This window comes from Panthera leo, chromosome E1 (genome assembly GCF_018350215.1).
Source record: "Panthera leo isolate Ple1 chromosome E1, P.leo_Ple1_pat1.1, whole genome shotgun sequence".
NCBI classification, from domain to species: domain Eukaryota; kingdom Metazoa; phylum Chordata; class Mammalia; order Carnivora; family Felidae; genus Panthera; species Panthera leo.
The window spans coordinates 59,421,469-59,437,657 of NC_056692.1; the positions used below are offsets into that span (position 1 = coordinate 59,421,469).

The 16,189-nt window shown below is 58.8% G+C and overlaps 1 protein-coding gene across 1 annotated transcript in view; it reads left to right on the forward strand.

The window, feature by feature from the left end:
• Positions 1-16,189, forward strand: part of RPTOR (regulatory associated protein of MTOR complex 1) — a 334,863-nt gene that overhangs the window by 228,525 nt on the left and 90,149 nt on the right. The window contains exons 10-11 of the mRNA XM_042914527.1: positions 6,922-6,997; positions 14,393-14,494. Of these exons, the coding sequence (XP_042770461.1) occupies positions 6,922-6,997; positions 14,393-14,494 (178 nt within the window). The remainder of the gene's footprint in view (positions 1-6,921; positions 6,998-14,392; positions 14,495-16,189) is intronic.

Sequence of the window (16,189 nt, forward strand, 5' to 3'; positions counted from 1 at the left end):
GCAGGAAAACTGGTGAAGCCACAGGGAATGGGCGTCACACCAGCTGCGCGGAGCGGAGGGCCTCCCGGGCCGCCGGCGCCGCTGGCCGAGCAGGCTCCCCGAGGCGCGGGGCACCACCTGTCAGAGGGAGGCGGCCCGCGGCCTCCCGACACCCCAGCACGCTCCTCGAGTGCATCTTCCGGTGAACGTGCACCTCTCTGGCTGTAGAAATGCCTCCCGTGAGCTGGCTCAGCCGCATGGGGGGAGGGCCGCGGGCTGCGCGGAGGAGATGGCAAAGCCGGGCCGGAGCCGGGCACCCGGGGAAGGAAGCAGCTGCAGACGGCCCCCCTCCTCTTGTCCTCCCGGGCTGCTTTCCCAGGATTGGCCTCCTAGAACGTTTCTGAGTTCGTAAGAACGGCTTAAGATAAGGTCCAAAGCCCAGACGTGACGGCAGCCCCGCGTGATCCCGCCGTCACCGTTAAGGACGGCTTTCTTGCCAGCGCCGGAGGCTAGGAATGTGGCCCTCTCTTCCGCACGCTCAGCACCCCCGAATCTCATAAAGCACATCTGCGTTTGTCCCAGAAACACGAGCCATACAGAGGTCCACAGGGGCCCAGGGGAACGCGGGGAGAGCCTCACGGGATCCGAGGCAGGCAGAGTGGCTAGCAGCCGTATGTGTGCCCCCGGGCCGTCCCCCTCCCCTGGCCTGGCCTCCCTGAGCACGTCAGGGCCCCTCTGCGGCTGGAACGTACCCTGGACGTGGGGTCTCGTCCGGTCTCGGCCTTCGCGGCCCCCATCGTGCGGAGCGCCGTCCGGCCTGCTGCCCTCCCTTGCTCCCCGTACGTGGGATCCAGTCGTTGCAGCTGGGGCTCCGCGGGGAGCAGCCTCGTGTGCTGGAGCCGGACCTGGGCTCAAGGCCCCGTGCTCGTCCGTGGGTGAACGCGGCGGGCCAGGATGCCGCAGCGCAGGCACAGCTGTCCGGGGACGTGCCCAGAGCTATGCATAGGGGCAGGACAGGTTGTAGGGGTTGTGGGTGAGCCACCCAAACGGGCCAGGTAGAGAAACGGGCCCGGCCTTCCCGGCTTCACGCCAGGCCCTCGCACCAGGGCCCCTCGCGTCACCAGCACGTACAGACGCTGGCCTGGCCGGGCCTGCGTTCGGACCGCCTGGGGTCCCGGTGCCGTGCCAGCTGCTGTTACGGGAGGAGACCACTGTCAGGGTCGTGGACCGTAAAAGGGCAGCTTTTCAGAAAACGTGCAGCGGGTGTCGTATGGCCCAACTCCCAAAAGCGCGTTCTCCGTTTGGGCAGAATTTAGAGGTGGTGAGCCAGGGAGGGCTTCAGTTGGCAAGAGTCTCTTTGTACCTTGTCTGCCCCCATGTCCGCCGGTCCTGTGGGAGCATCCAAGAGGGAGCAGTGTGGGGCGAGGGGGCAGAGGGCCAGGTGTTGAGCGCAAGCCTGCATCGTTGACACTCAGCTCCAGGGGGCAGTTTGGGCCCACGGTAAATTTTTAAGAGTAGTCATAAACTCATATTTTCATGTCCAATTTTCTTATTTTAAAATGCTGATAGCCAATATAGTATTTTTTTTTAACGTTTCTTTCTGAGAGACAGAGTGGGGAGGGGCAAAGAGAGGGAGACACAGAATCCGAAGCAGCCTCCAGGCTCTGAGCTGTCAGCACAGAGCCCGACTCGGGGCTTGAACTCACGAGCTGTGAGATCATGACCTGAGCCGAAGTCATACGCTCAACCGACCGAGCCACCCAGGAGCCCCACCAATACGGTATTTTTAAAAAAACTTTCTGGGGCGCCTGGGTGGCGCAGTCGGTTAAGCGTCCGACTTCAGCCAGGTCACGATCTCGCGGTCCGTGAGTTCGAGCCCCGCGTCAGGCTCTGGGCTGATGGCTCGGAGCCTGGAGCCTGTTTCCGATTCTGTGTCTCCCTCTCTCTCTGCCCCTCCCCCGTTCATGCTCTGTCTCTCTCTGTCCCAAAAATAAATTAAAAAAAAAAAAAAAAAAAAAAAACAACGTTGAAAAAAAACTTTCTGAGGGCCAAACCCAACCAATAGGGGGCTAGATGCAGCCTGCTGGGGACTCTGCATGAGTCCGGGACCACGGGTGCCCCGGGGAGCGGAAGCAGGGGGTTCTGCACCTTGGTGCCCCCGGGGCCCCTGAAGCCTGGTAGCCATGCAGGTGGGGAGGCATCGGTGGTGGCCCGGGCTCTCCTTTCGTGAGCCCACCCTGCTTCACCGTTGGCCTCGAAGGTCCTCTCCAATTGGGATCTTTTTTGGAAAGGCTTGATATCATGGCCTTCTATCTTTATATGCTGAGAAAGGCCATGCAAGTAAATCTACAGGGTTCTCTTGCAGGAATCCGCGGTGATGAGATTTCCAGGGAGGAAATCATATGCGTACAGCACACGTTTCCTCCAGATAGGGTTTTCCTAATGACGGTGCCGGCGTGAGGTGTAGCCAAAGAGTAAACATTAGTCAATCCCATCAAATGTTGAAAATTATGCCATTAACCTACTTTGATCAGGACTTGGGTGTGAAAGCAGCCTTTAGATTTCAAGTAGAAAATGCTCGTAGAAACATAATCAAGCAGCAATGGCCACCACAGCACATGGAGACACGGGCGTTTCCGGCCAGTGCGAGAGTTCACTGAGCACCCAGAAGATTCAAGGGGACTCGTTTAGTGGTAAATACACCCCCCACGCACACCCAAATTAGGAGTGGCCACAATGTGTTTTAAGTTTATTTAGTTAGAGCGTGTGCATGTGCGTGAGCAGGGCAGGGGGCAGAGAGAGAGGGAGTGAGAGTCCCAAGCAGGCCCTGCACTGTCAGCACAGAGCCCGACATGGGGCTCGAACTCACAAAACCATGTGGTCATGACCTGAGCCGAAGTTGGCCACTTAACTGACTGAGCCACCCAGGTGCCCCGTGATCACGGTTTTTTAAATGCTGTTCCCAAGTTCCTTGTCAAAAGTGACCGAAGTCCTAGTCCCCTCGCGTGGACTGGCTTCCCTCCAGCTGCTGCTGGCCTGCGGGGCCGCCTTGGATGAGCCTTGCTTTCTGTTCACACCCAGGGGCGTCTAGAAGACCCACACGGACGGTCTGTGCTTCCTAGGGGAGTGTCCACGGTGACAACGTCTTGGTCCCGCACACCTAAACAAATAGTGTCAAGGCGGGAAGAGAGTGTGAAGGTGATGCTTGTAGGTTTCCACTCTCTCCCGGGCTTTAGGGAAATGCATATTTGCACTTGCGTTTTCCTGGGCCCCACCCCGGCTTTGGCTCTGGCTCCTGCGTTTGCTAAGGTGGTTTCTAAGGAGATGCTCGCAGAGGGACAGCCGTGCTTCCCAGAGTGACACAGGGCTGCAGCCGTAGGGCTGGCCGGGTTGGCCCGGCTACCGTGTTGTAGATCTGGGGAGGAAGGGACCACCTGGAGACGGTGGGGGTCTTTATTTCTTTATAAAATCGTTCAGAGTTGTTTCTAAGTCAGAGGTCAGAAACACTGGGTGTAAACGCCAGGTCAGGCCCCTGCGGGCGGACCGACCCGGCTACCGTGGGAGGCCTCCTCCCCTGGAGGTGGTTAGAAGCAGCGGTGGAAATACAGGTTAGTTGGTAACGCAGAGTCTGCTGGCTTCACGAAGGAGAGTCTTGCTCGCTCCATGTGGCCTAAGCGTGAGCCGCGGGGACCCAGGCTTCCCGCCGCCCCGCAGTGGCCAGCCCCGGGGGCCCAGCTCGTTCCTGCTCTCGCCGGTGTCTGTGTCTCATGCGCCTCATCCGGGGAGGGGGGCTGGGAACGCGGCAGGTCCCGGGTGGCCGGCGTGCCGCTCACACCCCCTCCGTGCGGGAGGCGGGAGAGCAGCCGTGAGGGACCAGGCTGTGGTGTCGGGCGCAGAGTGGGGAGGACGTGAGGCCCGGACGCCAAGATGGTCGCGCTGCGCTGGGCTCAGTTCTGCCGCGTCGCCTGGGTGCTCGGTGCTGGCGTGGGCTTGCGGCGGAGCTGGTTCGGTGACGAGCCGCGTTAGAACAACGCCCCTTGCTCTTCCCGTCCCTCCTCGGAAACGGACCGGAGCTGCTGCATCCCCAGGGAGCACACAGCCAGCCGCGGCCTCAGAAAGAGCATCTGGAATAAATGATGTGCCGTCTAGTTACTACAGTGCGGGGGTGGTGATGGAGAGGTTGACTTTTGAGCAGGGGAAGGAGGGAACAAAGCCCAACAGAAACCGGGGTCGAAACGCAAGTCTGCACTTGCACTTGGCTTCAGGAGGGGCGCTAACGGCGACGGGCGCTCGGCGCGGCTCCTGTTTAATCTCTGATGTGAAGCCGCCAGGGGCTCGTTCTCCTTCACTTTCGATTTCCGCAGGCCGTGAAACCTCGCCTCTCCCGGCCGTAGTAACCTGTGCTTTCCGTCTCCGTCGAGGGCGCCTCGCCCGCTGCGCGGTCGCTACAGATGGAGGCCGCGCGCTCTTGGAAGGCTCTCCTCCCGGCCCACTCCCTGGGCGTCTGCCATCGCGGGCCCGTTTCCTGAAAACCCGAGCTCCTGCCGGCACGGCACGTTTTCCCGGGCAGTGACTCATCGAGCTGCCTCTGCCCCACGCCGCGGGGATCCGCTCGGCTGGCCAGGCTGTCGCGGCGCCCCCTCCCGCCGCGGCGTGGCCGCTTCGCGGGCTGTGGGAAGTGCGAACGCAGACACCTCCCGGGTTGGCCCCTCGCCACGGCCTCAGACTTCCCAGGACTCACAGTCCCACTCTCCCCGAGCGAGAATCCAAATTAAGACGCCAAGTTCATTTTGATCTTAGCCTAGAAAACGCAGCCGGTTTCAGCCAACCGGTGAGAGGCTCCGGAGAGAGCACCACTCTCGTGCTGCCGGGCTTTCGTGGGAGCTCAGGTCCCCAAGCCGACCCTTTCCCCTTGCAAGCACCAGCAGCCAGAGGCCTGGAGAGGGTCACCGGGCCTGCTGCAGCTGCACACGTGCCACCGTCTTCAACGCCGCGGGCCAGTCCCTTTCCTCTGTCCCCCCGACGGCCGTGCCCCTCTGTCCACGGCCCTGAGCAGCCTCCCTGCCTCACTCCCAGGAGCTCCGGGGCTCCCCTGCTCCAGGGCCCCCTGTCATGTCCACAGCGCCCCCCCCCCCCCGCCCGCCCCTCTGTGCACACGAAAGCACATTCCGGGGCTGCTTGAGGACCCGGTCCCTGAGGGAGGGGCCAACCCTCGGGAGCCGCCTGGCCAGCCAGTGACCACGTGGCTCTCAGAAGGACTCTGAGAAGGACTGTCGCCCTCTGGCCCCAGTGCAGCTCCGTGAGGCTTTCACTCTTTGGAGGGACCCAGTGGGTGCCAGCCACGAGACCGCAGGGTGGCCTGTCCCAGCGTGGCCTGGTTCCGCTGATAACCCAGGACACCCCCGCCAGGACCGAGGACAGCCGTGGCGGCGTTTTCACGGGAGGCCTGTCCTTGCCTCGTGATCTTGGTGAGAGGGGCTGAGAAGGGCGTGTCGCCTGCTCCACGCAAGCGTGGTTCCAGCCGCCCTAGACCCACACCTTTACCTGCCCCCAGCTGGTACACGCTTGCAACTCCTCAAGTTCAAAGTTTTTATTAGGTTAAATTCAAGGAATTTTTATAGCACGGAATTGCAGTAATTGACTTTGTTTCTGTCTAACAAAGAGTAAATCTCTCCCTCAACGCCGCTGAAGAACCGTTCTGCCTGCAGCCTGGCCACTTATTGAGCATATGGGAACTATTTATTGCTTGTTCTTTGAGGCACTTTTGATTATGTGCTGATTGCCTCTTAATTAGATTGGTGGGGGAAGGGTGTGCTTGTTCGGCGGGGGCCGGTCTGGGAAAACTGGAATATATTTCGTGTGTTTGAATAATGACAGAGAGCCTCCAGGCTGTTGTTTGTCTTACGTGCTTCCCGTGTTCTGGCTGTTTACATTTTTCGTTCCTGATTTGGTCCCCCCTGGGGACGTGGAACAACGGTACCCCCTTCCCCACGATCATGTGGGGCCATGAGTCTAATAAACGGCAGGTGGCATCCTGCCTCTCAGGAAGTGTCCTGGGAGAAGGGGCGGCCGTGCTGGAAACCAGATCCGCATGCCGGCCCCCACCTTGTCTCCACGAGAAAGGGAAGGGAGAGCAGGGACGAAGGAACCTTGTGTCCACGGCATCCCCGCTTCCCATCTGTGGCCATAGAGAAAGTGAGGTGATCGTCTGTGTCAGTTGAGAGCTAACGCCGAATGCCACGAGCGGCCCTCACTCCTCGGCGCCCCTGAGAAGGCACCTGCTCTCCCAGGGTCTCCCGAGGACCCTCCGAGCAGGCACGACGGGAAAACTGACGCCAGGGAGGCGGAGCCACACTCGCCAGGCCGTCGGGCGCACTCTGGCCGTCTTGTGTGTGTTTTGAGCTAGGTCCCGATGCTGTGCGAAAGCGGTGGAGGTGGACAGGGTCACACGTCAGTGACTTGCCGTCCTCTCAAACGAGGACAGGGACACCTCATCCTGAGTGGCTCCTTCGGTGACAGGCCCAGGCAGCGGGCGGTGTGGGGCCAGTCCTGATTCGGGGCGGGATGAGGGGCCGCTCAGGACGGGGGGGCCTAGACAGAGCCGCCTCCTGGCCCCACGCTGGCCGTTTCTGATGAAGCACCGTGGGGCGTTTGCGTGCGACACTGCCACGGTCCGGAAACCACGGTGCCACGGCTGCTTCAGGGCTGTGGACAGGCTGTGGCACCAAGTCAGGGGAGAAGCTGTGGCAGAAAGTGAGACCGTCCCTTTATCTCTCCCAAGCTCTTTTCTCATTTAAATTTAAAGAGATACCACGTTAACAAGACGGCTTCAGTGTGCAGCCAGATGCCTTCCTCCTTCTCCTGTGGCCCGGCCGTGGCCAGGGCCCCGCCCGGAGAAGCGGTCAGTAAGGCCCTGTGGGCGCCCCTCTGCTCTCTCCGCAGGCAAGCCTGGGACCTGGCCGTCGACATCTGCCTCTCTCAGCTGCCCACCATCATTGAGGAAGGCACGGCGTTTCGGGTGAGTCCCACAAGGGCGTCCGTGTGGTCCACTGGGGTGGCACCCAGGGCGCTGGGTTGTTGGACTTTGTTCACCCTCCTGGGAAACCGTGCAGTCAGCAAAGTTTGGAAGATCGCATCCGCCGGGGGTTAAGGATTTTGAGCTGGCAAGCTCTCCAGAAATGTCTTCTCTTAAAATGCTGTCCTTAGCGTGCGCTCCCCGAGCCGTGTTCCACACTCTACCTTTTACCTGGAATGGGTTCTAGTTTCCCGAGACTCCTGACTGGAACCCTCGGAGGGTGTCAGGTTCGGCCCTGAGGGGATGGCTGGTCCCCAGGTCGCCCGGGGGCCTGACACGGAGGGTCTCACGGCCCCTCGCCACCAGCCCTTCTCGCTCCCGCTGCTGCACGGCCTCCTTGGCTTCATTCGGGACCTGTCTGTCGAGTGCTTACCGTGCACCAAGCCTGAGTACGCCTGCAGAAGACCCGGCCCCTCCCTGGACAACCCTGAGAAAGGGGTGGGGGTCACACCCGTCGAGTTAGAGCACGGCTAGGAACAGGCGGAGGGTGTGGGGAGCACGTATGTGCCCTCTGACCCCCACAGGACGGGGAGACTTTTGGGTCTGGGAGGAGCCGGACAGCAGGGGGTAGTGGGCGCCTCCAGGCCACCTGAGACCCGGGTGAGTCGGGGGGTGGGGCCAGGTGGTCAGAGCCCCTAGCCTTCTGTACCCACACTGTCGTCTCTGGCCCAACCCAAGACTCCGGTGGGCAAGCCCGCTCCCCTGGGCCTCGGTCTCTTCGTTTTACAGGAGAATCGGGGTGGTATCCATTGAAGGGGCTCAGGAGGACTGAAGGAGTTCACACGGGCTGAGTGCTCAGGTTGAGCGTGGGTGTGTGTGTATGTGCACATGTGGATCGGGGTGGGGGTGTACATATGTGTGCGTATCTGTGTGGAGTACGGGTACTCGTGGGGGTACGTGTATGTGTGTGCATATCTGTAGGGGCGTGTGAGTGCACGTGTGGGGTACGTGTATGTTTATCTACATGGGGTGTGTGTGTGTGTGTGCGCGTGTGTGAGGTATGTGTGCACATGTGTATACATGGGGTGTGTGTGTATGTGTGCGCGTGTGTGAGGTATGTGTGCACATGTGTATACATGTGTATGTGTGTAGAGTGTATCTACATGTGTGTTTGTACGTATCTGTATGTGGGTCTCCGTGTACACGTGTGCACATGTACGTGTGTCTCTCTGGTGTGTCTGTGCAAGTGTGTGTGGGGATGTATCCGTGTGCATGTGTGTGCATGTGTATGTATCTGGGGTATGCCTACATACACGTGGGGATGTGTGTGCATGTACATTTGTGCGTGTCTGTGTGCAACGTGTGTCCACGTGTGCTTTGTGCGTATCTGTGTGGGGTGTATATCTGTTGTATACGTGGGTGGGCGTGTTATCTATGTGAGGTGTGTCCATGTACATGAGAGTGTGTGTGTACGTGTGTTCACTGTGCATACCTGGGTATGTGCGTCTCTATACGTGTGTGCACATGTGTGTATATCTGTGGTTACCTGTCTATACATGTGTGTATATGTGTGTGTTTCTGTGTGGGGTGTGTGCTTGTGCACGTGGGGTGTGGTGCGTGTGTGTACGTCTGTAGGGTGTGTATATGCATGTGTGCTTGTGTGCACGTGTGTGCACATAAGTGCACACCTGTGTGGACGGGTGTGTGTGTGTGTGTACGTGTCTGCATATCTGTGGCTGTGTGTCCGTGTACGTGTGTGTTCACGTACCCGTGTGCACGAATGTACATGTGTGCGCTGAGTGTATCTGCAGGGTGGGTGTGGGAGGTGTCCACGTCTGGGTGCGTATGTACATGTGTGTGGGGGACGTCGGTGCGTGTGTGTGTACATATGTGCTCATCTGTGTCACTGCGTTGTGTGTCCGTGTGCACGTGTGTGTGCGCATGTGATCGGTGCAGGTGCGTCTCTGTGCACGTGCGTGTACGTGTGTGCGTATCTGTGTAGGTGCGTGTGATCCGTGCAGGCGCGTGTCTCTGTGGGGTGTAATTCCTCAGATGGTCTGACGCCCCTGTGGCGGGGGCGATGGGCTGAGAGGCCTTCCTCTCTTGTTTATCTCCTATCTCCTCCTCTTTAGTGCTTGAAAACCTTCACGTTTTAGTATGAAAACGTTCAAACCTCCACAAGGTTGGAAGAGTAGTACAGGGAGCACCTGTGTGCCCACCGTCCTGCCGTGAACATTTGCCACTTGCTTGAGCACATCCACCCCTCTCTCTGTCTGCCTGTTCTTAACGCTCTCACAAGTTAAATCGCAAGCCACCTTGTTTTCCACCCTGAAGGGAGAGCTGGCAGGGCCTGCGCTCGGCTCTCAGCAGTGCGCGTGGCCCCTTCCCGCTGGACCCACACTGAGGCAGGGACCGGGCTCGTGTAGTCACGGAACTCCGTGGGGACCGCCCAGGCCCCCCCCCCCCCCTTCCACTGCAGCTGGAGGCCCTCCCGAGTGCCTCAGCTCGCCCAGGGAGACGAGGGCCCGTCGCCACAAACACATGTTTAGAAAACCTCCTACAGTTCCGGCTTTCTAGACCGTGTGTGGTTTTACGTTGTACCCTTAGGGGATCAGAACTCTCTACTCCTATGTAAAACAACACAGCTTCTGCACGATTACCCTTCCGCTCCACTGCCAGGCACACTTGCGCGGATCTCAGCGCTTCATTTCTAATCTGCTGGAATCAGCGTTCTGCATCTGGGAATAATCTCCCCCCAATTGTGATAGGGAGGGGTAACTGACGTAGACCCCCTGCTAGGTTTTTTATTTTGTTTTCACTTTTTCGGGAGCAGAACGTACGTAGAGAAAATTGCACATCACAAATGTGCGGCTTGAGGAGTTTTTATAAGAGGAACACACTCCAGTAACCAGCACCCAGGTCGAGCGGCCACCTGTTAGAACCCCCCAGACGCCCCTTCCTGCCGCCTTCAGTCTGCTTTCCCGAGCGCAGCCACCATCCCGCCTGGTTTCGTGTGCTTGGATCAGCGGGGTCCTACAGCATGTCGCCGTCGTGCCTGCTTTCGCTCAACGTTACATCTGCTCCCGCGGTCGGGGCTCTTGTCACCAAGGGGACGCTCCAAGGGTCGTGTGCCCATCGTCTGGCCGGTAGGCATTTGGAGTTTACAGGTAGCACCCCCCCACGAATAGTGCTGGCCAGTGCCAGGCCGAGCCGTCGGAGCCTGACAGGAAGGAGAAATCAGTGATGCTGAGCCTGTCTTTACTCGAAATTTTGATGTTTCGTTCGTTATGGATTTTCACATTTATGCTTTTTAAATCTCGCATTAATGTATTCTTTTATTTCAATTACTGAATTTTCTGGTGCCCCCTTAAGTTTTGCGGGTGCTGCTAATTTTTTACGTGGCTTTGGCGCGTTTGTGTCGGGGGCACACACTGGGAGTGAAGTTGCTGGTTACCAGGCACACGTGTTGTCGGTTTTAGTAGACGCTGCCAGGCGGTTTTCCTGTGAGCGAATCAACTTGCACCTCTACACAGCTTACGAGAGTTTCAGTTGCCCTGTATCCTCATAAACGCTTGATACTTTCTACCCTTTTCCCTTTATTTGGCTATTGTGGTTCAGTGTGAAGAGGTGTTTCACTGAGATTTTATCTTGTGTTTCTCTGATGGTTCGTAGTGTTGAGCACTAGTTTGTATTTTCATTTGCCATTTGAATATCCTCCTTTGTAAGTTGCCTGATCAAGTCTTTTGGTTTTTCTTTTATGTTATCTGTTTCCTATCGATCTGTAGTGGTTGTGTATATAATCTGAATACAAATCCATTGTGAATATCTTTTTCTTTTTTTATCTCTGTGGACTTTATTTTCATTTTTTTTATGTTTTTTTTTTCCTAGAACAGAAGTTTCTTCTTTTAACATCCAATTTATCAGTTTTTTTCTCATTTGCTTAAAGACCTTTGGTATCCTGTTTAAGAAATGTTTACTTTGAGATGAACACCCTTGAGAAGGTGTTCTTTTTCTTCTGAAAGCCCGATCATTTTACTTTTACCCTTAGACTCGCAGTCCCTCTGGGATTTACTAGCACGGACGGTGTGAGATAGGGGTCAAGACATGCTTTCCCACACATGGAGGTTGAGCTTACCCAGTGTTATTCGCATCGAACCAGGCGACCATCTGCACGGGCTGCTCCTGGGTTCTCAGCTCTGCCCTTTGGGCCACTGTGTCCTTGCACAGTACTGAGCAGCCTCGATTATGAAAGCAATTTTTACAGGGATCGCATGGATCTGTAGACGGACACAGGGCAGGCAGTATCTCCACAGCGTTGCGTCTTCCCATCCATCATCATGACTGCGAATAGTGTCTTTCTAAAATTTTCTGTTTTCCCTTTCTTTGTATATATATTGTTTATAAGAGATTTTTTGCAGTACCATTACTAAACTCACTATTTTGTTCTAATAATTTTCCTATAAATTACTGGTCTTCATTTTTTTTTTTATTTTCTTATTTTTTAAATGTTTGTTTATTTTGAGATTGGAAGTGAGAGAGAGAGAGAGAGAGGGAAAGAGAATGAATCCCAAGCAGGACCCATGCTGTCAGCACAGATCCTGACATGGGGCTTGAACTCACAAACCGTGAGATCATGACCTGAGCCGAAATCAAGAGTCAGATGCTCAACTCACTGAGCCACCCAGGCGCCCCTGGCCTTATTTTAAAACCTCGTTGTCAAATATGCCAAAACAGAGCGCAGCATGTTGGTCACTTGTCCAAGGTCAGTAGTTGGGAGGACAGATTTTAATTAACAACGGAAAGGAGCCTGATCCGATTTGGCATTTCCTGATGTCGGGAGAAGGGGAGAGTGGTTGCTCACGCTGGGAAGCATGGAGTTTCTTGAAGGACTTGAAGAAAGCCCATCTGCAGGCTGAGCTCTGACAGGCTATGGAATTTGAACGCTCTTGGCCACTGGGCAGTTTTCTTTCGTCTCCTCTTGTAAGTGGTGAGGTCATCGTGAGTAGTGAGTGTCACTGCACGTGAGGACAGACACCGGGCAGTGTAGCCGTGTCGGGACCGGGGATGGTAAGCGAGAGGAGGAGGAGGAGGTGTGTTGAGATTACTTCCTCTGTGCCTGAATCCCCCAGGGGTCAGGTGGCTCTTTGTGCCCATCTGGCCTTCCCGCTTTCTGTCCTTTTCCGCTCGCGCCTCTTTTCAGGCCCCGGGGCCATCTGACACGTGGGCTGACCACAGAGCAGCCCGCCTGGCCTCAGAATTGCCCTGGGAGGCCTGGACACGCGGCCCCATGACTCAGAGCCTCTGCACAGCAGCTCTGATGCTACAGCCGTAATCTTGGAGACCCGGCCCAGAACCCCTGCTCTCCCTCATCCTTAGGTGCACACGGGGGCAGCTCTCGAGGCGCTTTGGGGCGCGTTGCTTGGAATGCCGAGCCTGCTCGTGTTGGGGGGCTGCCCGCGCCATAAGGGGCACGACAGCCCTCGCCACGTACCTCAGCGGCAGAGACTTGCCCTTTCTGTGAGCTTTGGGTGAAAAGACGTGGAACGCTTGTCCTCGCGGTGTGGAACGGTTTCTCCGGCAGTGAGCAACACGGGAGCATCCTTCATTCAAATCCGGACTTAGAAGGAGGGGGAAAGAGATGGAATGACCTGAATTACCCGAGCTCCCCTCAGAGACCAAAGGTCTCCCACGCGTGGGGACGGAGAGCTTAACAGAGGTTACTGTTTTTAACCAGTTCAGGAAAAATTCACACTTGAAAACAGGAAAGCCAGTTTGGGGGCTCCATCCCAGCTCCCAGGTCGCCCTCCGATTTGGTGCACCTGGCCCACGCCGACTTTGCGGGAACGCGGACTCCTGGGTGGTGCTTGCTCTCCGCGCACTTTCCACGCCATGGACTGTTCTGAGGGGACGCTGTGGCTCTGCCCACCAGGCTCCTCCGTGGACGGTGTGGGGTGAGCAGGCCCGGGGTGGGGCTTACAGACCTGAGTCGTGCAAACACACGCGGGTCCACGCTGTCTACACGTGCCACGGTCGCACCTTCCCGGCCCCCTTCCTTACGCACAGACACTCTGAAATGCAGCCACCACCTTCCCCTTGGACAGGAGGACAGGGTTGGGAGGCAGAGATTTGTAACTGGGGATTCTTCTGGTTCAGGGTTTGGGGACAGCACAACTGTGTGTTAGGTGAAAATGATTCTGTCAGACCGAAAAACCCAGCGTTCCCGCTAGCCTGGCTTCTCGGTTCCCGGACCTTCTGGCGGCCAGGTCCTCCCTCCTCCTTGAGCCGCTCCTTCTGTCCTCTGCTTGGTCCCTGTCACTGCCGGGAAAGGCATCCCCTCTGCCAGTCCAGGAATGACAGATCAACTCCACGCCCCCCCCCCATCACTGTGACCTCGGTGCCTGGGTCCTCCACTGACCCCAGGGTGGCCTCACATACTCTCTGCCCCCTGCCCCCCACTCTAGGGTCCTGGAGTAAATCACAACTCTGGTTATTTCCTTCCCGTGCCGCTCTGCTCGGCTGTGTCCTCCCTCTCCGTGTCACTGAGAAATAGAAGTGATACAGAGTCCCCTGCAAGTGCCCCAGTGTCTGCCCACATCCCCGCATCCGGGGATCCCCGACTCCCGTTCCCGGAGGGCCGCCCGGGCTGCCGGCGGTGCATGGCCCCACCCGAGAGCCCGCCTCCCTGCCCGCGTGGCACCAGCCGCTTCCAGATACACCCTCGCCCCCACACGGGGAAACCAGAGTTCTGCACCGGGTGGCCTCCCTCCACTCCCCTCCCGCCACCCCCTCCATTCCTGTCCTTCCCCTTTGCACCCAGATCCCTTCTCAGCGCCGTCCACACTGGAGTCTCCAAATTCCCGCCTGTGTTGAGCGCACTCTGCCGCGCCTCTGCCTGCTGCACCTCGGTCTCCGGGGACCCGGCGCTGCTCGGCCGGCCTCGGGGGAACCAGGCTGCGTCCTGCCCGCCCACCACCCCTCCTCCTTCTGCGCCACCGCCCTTGGCCTCCGGGCTCAGCCCTGCTCTTTCCTGCCTCCCTTTGAGTTTGCACCTCCAGCGCCGACTCCCCCCCCGCCCCCCGAACTGCAGGCGCAGCACGGTTCCCACTCGATGTCCCCACTCCACGTCCTGTAGGCGTCTCCACTCGTCCTGGCGGGATTCCCCACGTTGTCCCCAGACACGCTCCTTGCGGTCTTCCCAGCTCAGCCCGGGGACACCCTCTCCTCCCGCCCTCGTCCGGTCTGCTCGCGCAGGCCGCCAGCTGCACCGTGTCGCTCCTGCCGCCTCCCCGGCTGCGCCCTGCCCTCCCTCAGCCGGACCCAGGCAGCCGTGGGGGCCGCGTCGTGGGGCGCGTGGTGTCAGGGCGAGGTCCCTAACTAACGCCCCTGCCTGTCCCACAGCACAGTCCGTTCTTTGCTGAGCAGCTGACCGCGTTCCAGGTGTGGCTCACCATGGGCGTGGAGAACAGGAGCCCGCCCGAGCAACTTCCCATTGTTCTGCAGGTGAGTCTTTGGACCCTCCGGACGGGCTGAGCGGGCTCCAGGGAAGACCGCTGCCAGCAGAGGGCAGAGTGCGTGCGTGCGTGTGTGTGACGCCCCCGTGGCCATGCGCGGGCCGGGTGCCTGGAGGCCGGGGGGATCAGACCCTCGAAGTCACCGGCTCCCGTTGCACTCAGTTGGGAAGGCCGTCCTGGGGGCGCCAGAGTTCTCTCCCCCACCCTCCCCGAGCCCCTCATTTGGGTCGTAGTCGGCCGCCCTTCCGGGCACCCGCGGAACGCCACCGTGCATGTGCTGGTGGCATCGGGCCCTTCTGTTCGGAAGGATGTGAAGCTCCGAGCCACGGGGGGGACAGGAGGGGAGCCGTGAGCGCATCGCAGACGGCCCTCGCGGCTCCTCGCCAGGCGCCTGCCGACTGCAGGGACTGCCTGGGCAGCAGGCAGCCCGGACCCAAAGCCCTGCCTTCCCTTCTGTGGAGGGCGCGTGCGTGGTGGCGGTCGAGTGCCAGCCCTCTCGTGGCCCGTGTCAGTGCTCACGCGAAGACCGCGCCCCGCCAGTGGGTTGGAAGCTTGGTTTCGTGGGTCTCACTCGGCTAATTTTTTTAGCTGATGTGATCGGGTAAGGTGGATGGCAGGTTACCAAAATTCTTCACAGGGGGGAAGATGAGAAAATGTTCCCAGAACTTTTGTGTCAGTTAATGTGCGTTTGCGGGAAAGGTGTGTGGACCTCTAGTCAGCGTAGACACCGAGGTCTAATAACTCACTTTAGGACCTGGAACACAGGCTCTGCGGTCGGGGTGCGGTGGCCCGGCAGACGCCGTGGGCAGAGAGGGGCAGGTGCTCACAGGCGCGCTGCCTCCCGGTTCAGGGTCTCAGGTCCTGAGAGCCGGCTGGCTGCCACCGGCACCTTCCTGCAAAGTGCGAGGGACGCCAGGCCCGCGGAAGGGCCGGCACCTTCTTACACGGGCTGCTGACCACGTCGCGACAGAGCCCCCACGAGCGGCTCCCGCTGCCCAGGGCCGTTTGGGAAATGGGCGGACGGTTTCTCTGTGTCGCCCCCAGAGCCCGGCGTCCCAACTTCGGCGGGCGGGGGGTGGTCAGCTTCCTCTGGGTCCGTCACACAGCCGACTTTGAGGACCGTCCGCCGGCCCCAGCACCGAGGCTTCGCCTGGCTCGGGACCGTGTGCGGGACCTCAGACAGCACAGGGGACGTGGGACGAGGGCACTGGAGACGTGGTAGAAACGCCACGGCCTGTCCTCGCCCCAGAGCAGCGGCCGCCGCGGCCGCTCCCGGGATGTGTCTGGGCGCCGTGTGTACCGTGACCGACACCATGAATAGCCCGCAGAGCTTGTTCGCCTCCAGATCAGTTTAAGACTGTCCTGGGTTTGAAGAAAAGCAGTAAAAAGGAGGAAACACGGCGGGCCGTCCCTTGAGGGAGCGCACACGCTGGCCGGCTGTAAGTGGACAGGACGTGCGGGGACGGCCTTGGCGCGGAGCGGACGTGCTGTGCTCTGTAGCTCCTCCTGGCTTGCCGGAACGTTCACTCGCAGAGCCTGTGGCCCTACCACCGACCTTCCGGTGTTTTCGACGGTGCAGCGGAGTGAAATTCATCCTTTGCAAAGCACGGGTGCGGTGACAAGCATGCGAAATCAGGTCTTCCGGGTCTGGCAAACAGTCCTGCTGTAAATGGCCTTCTATTGA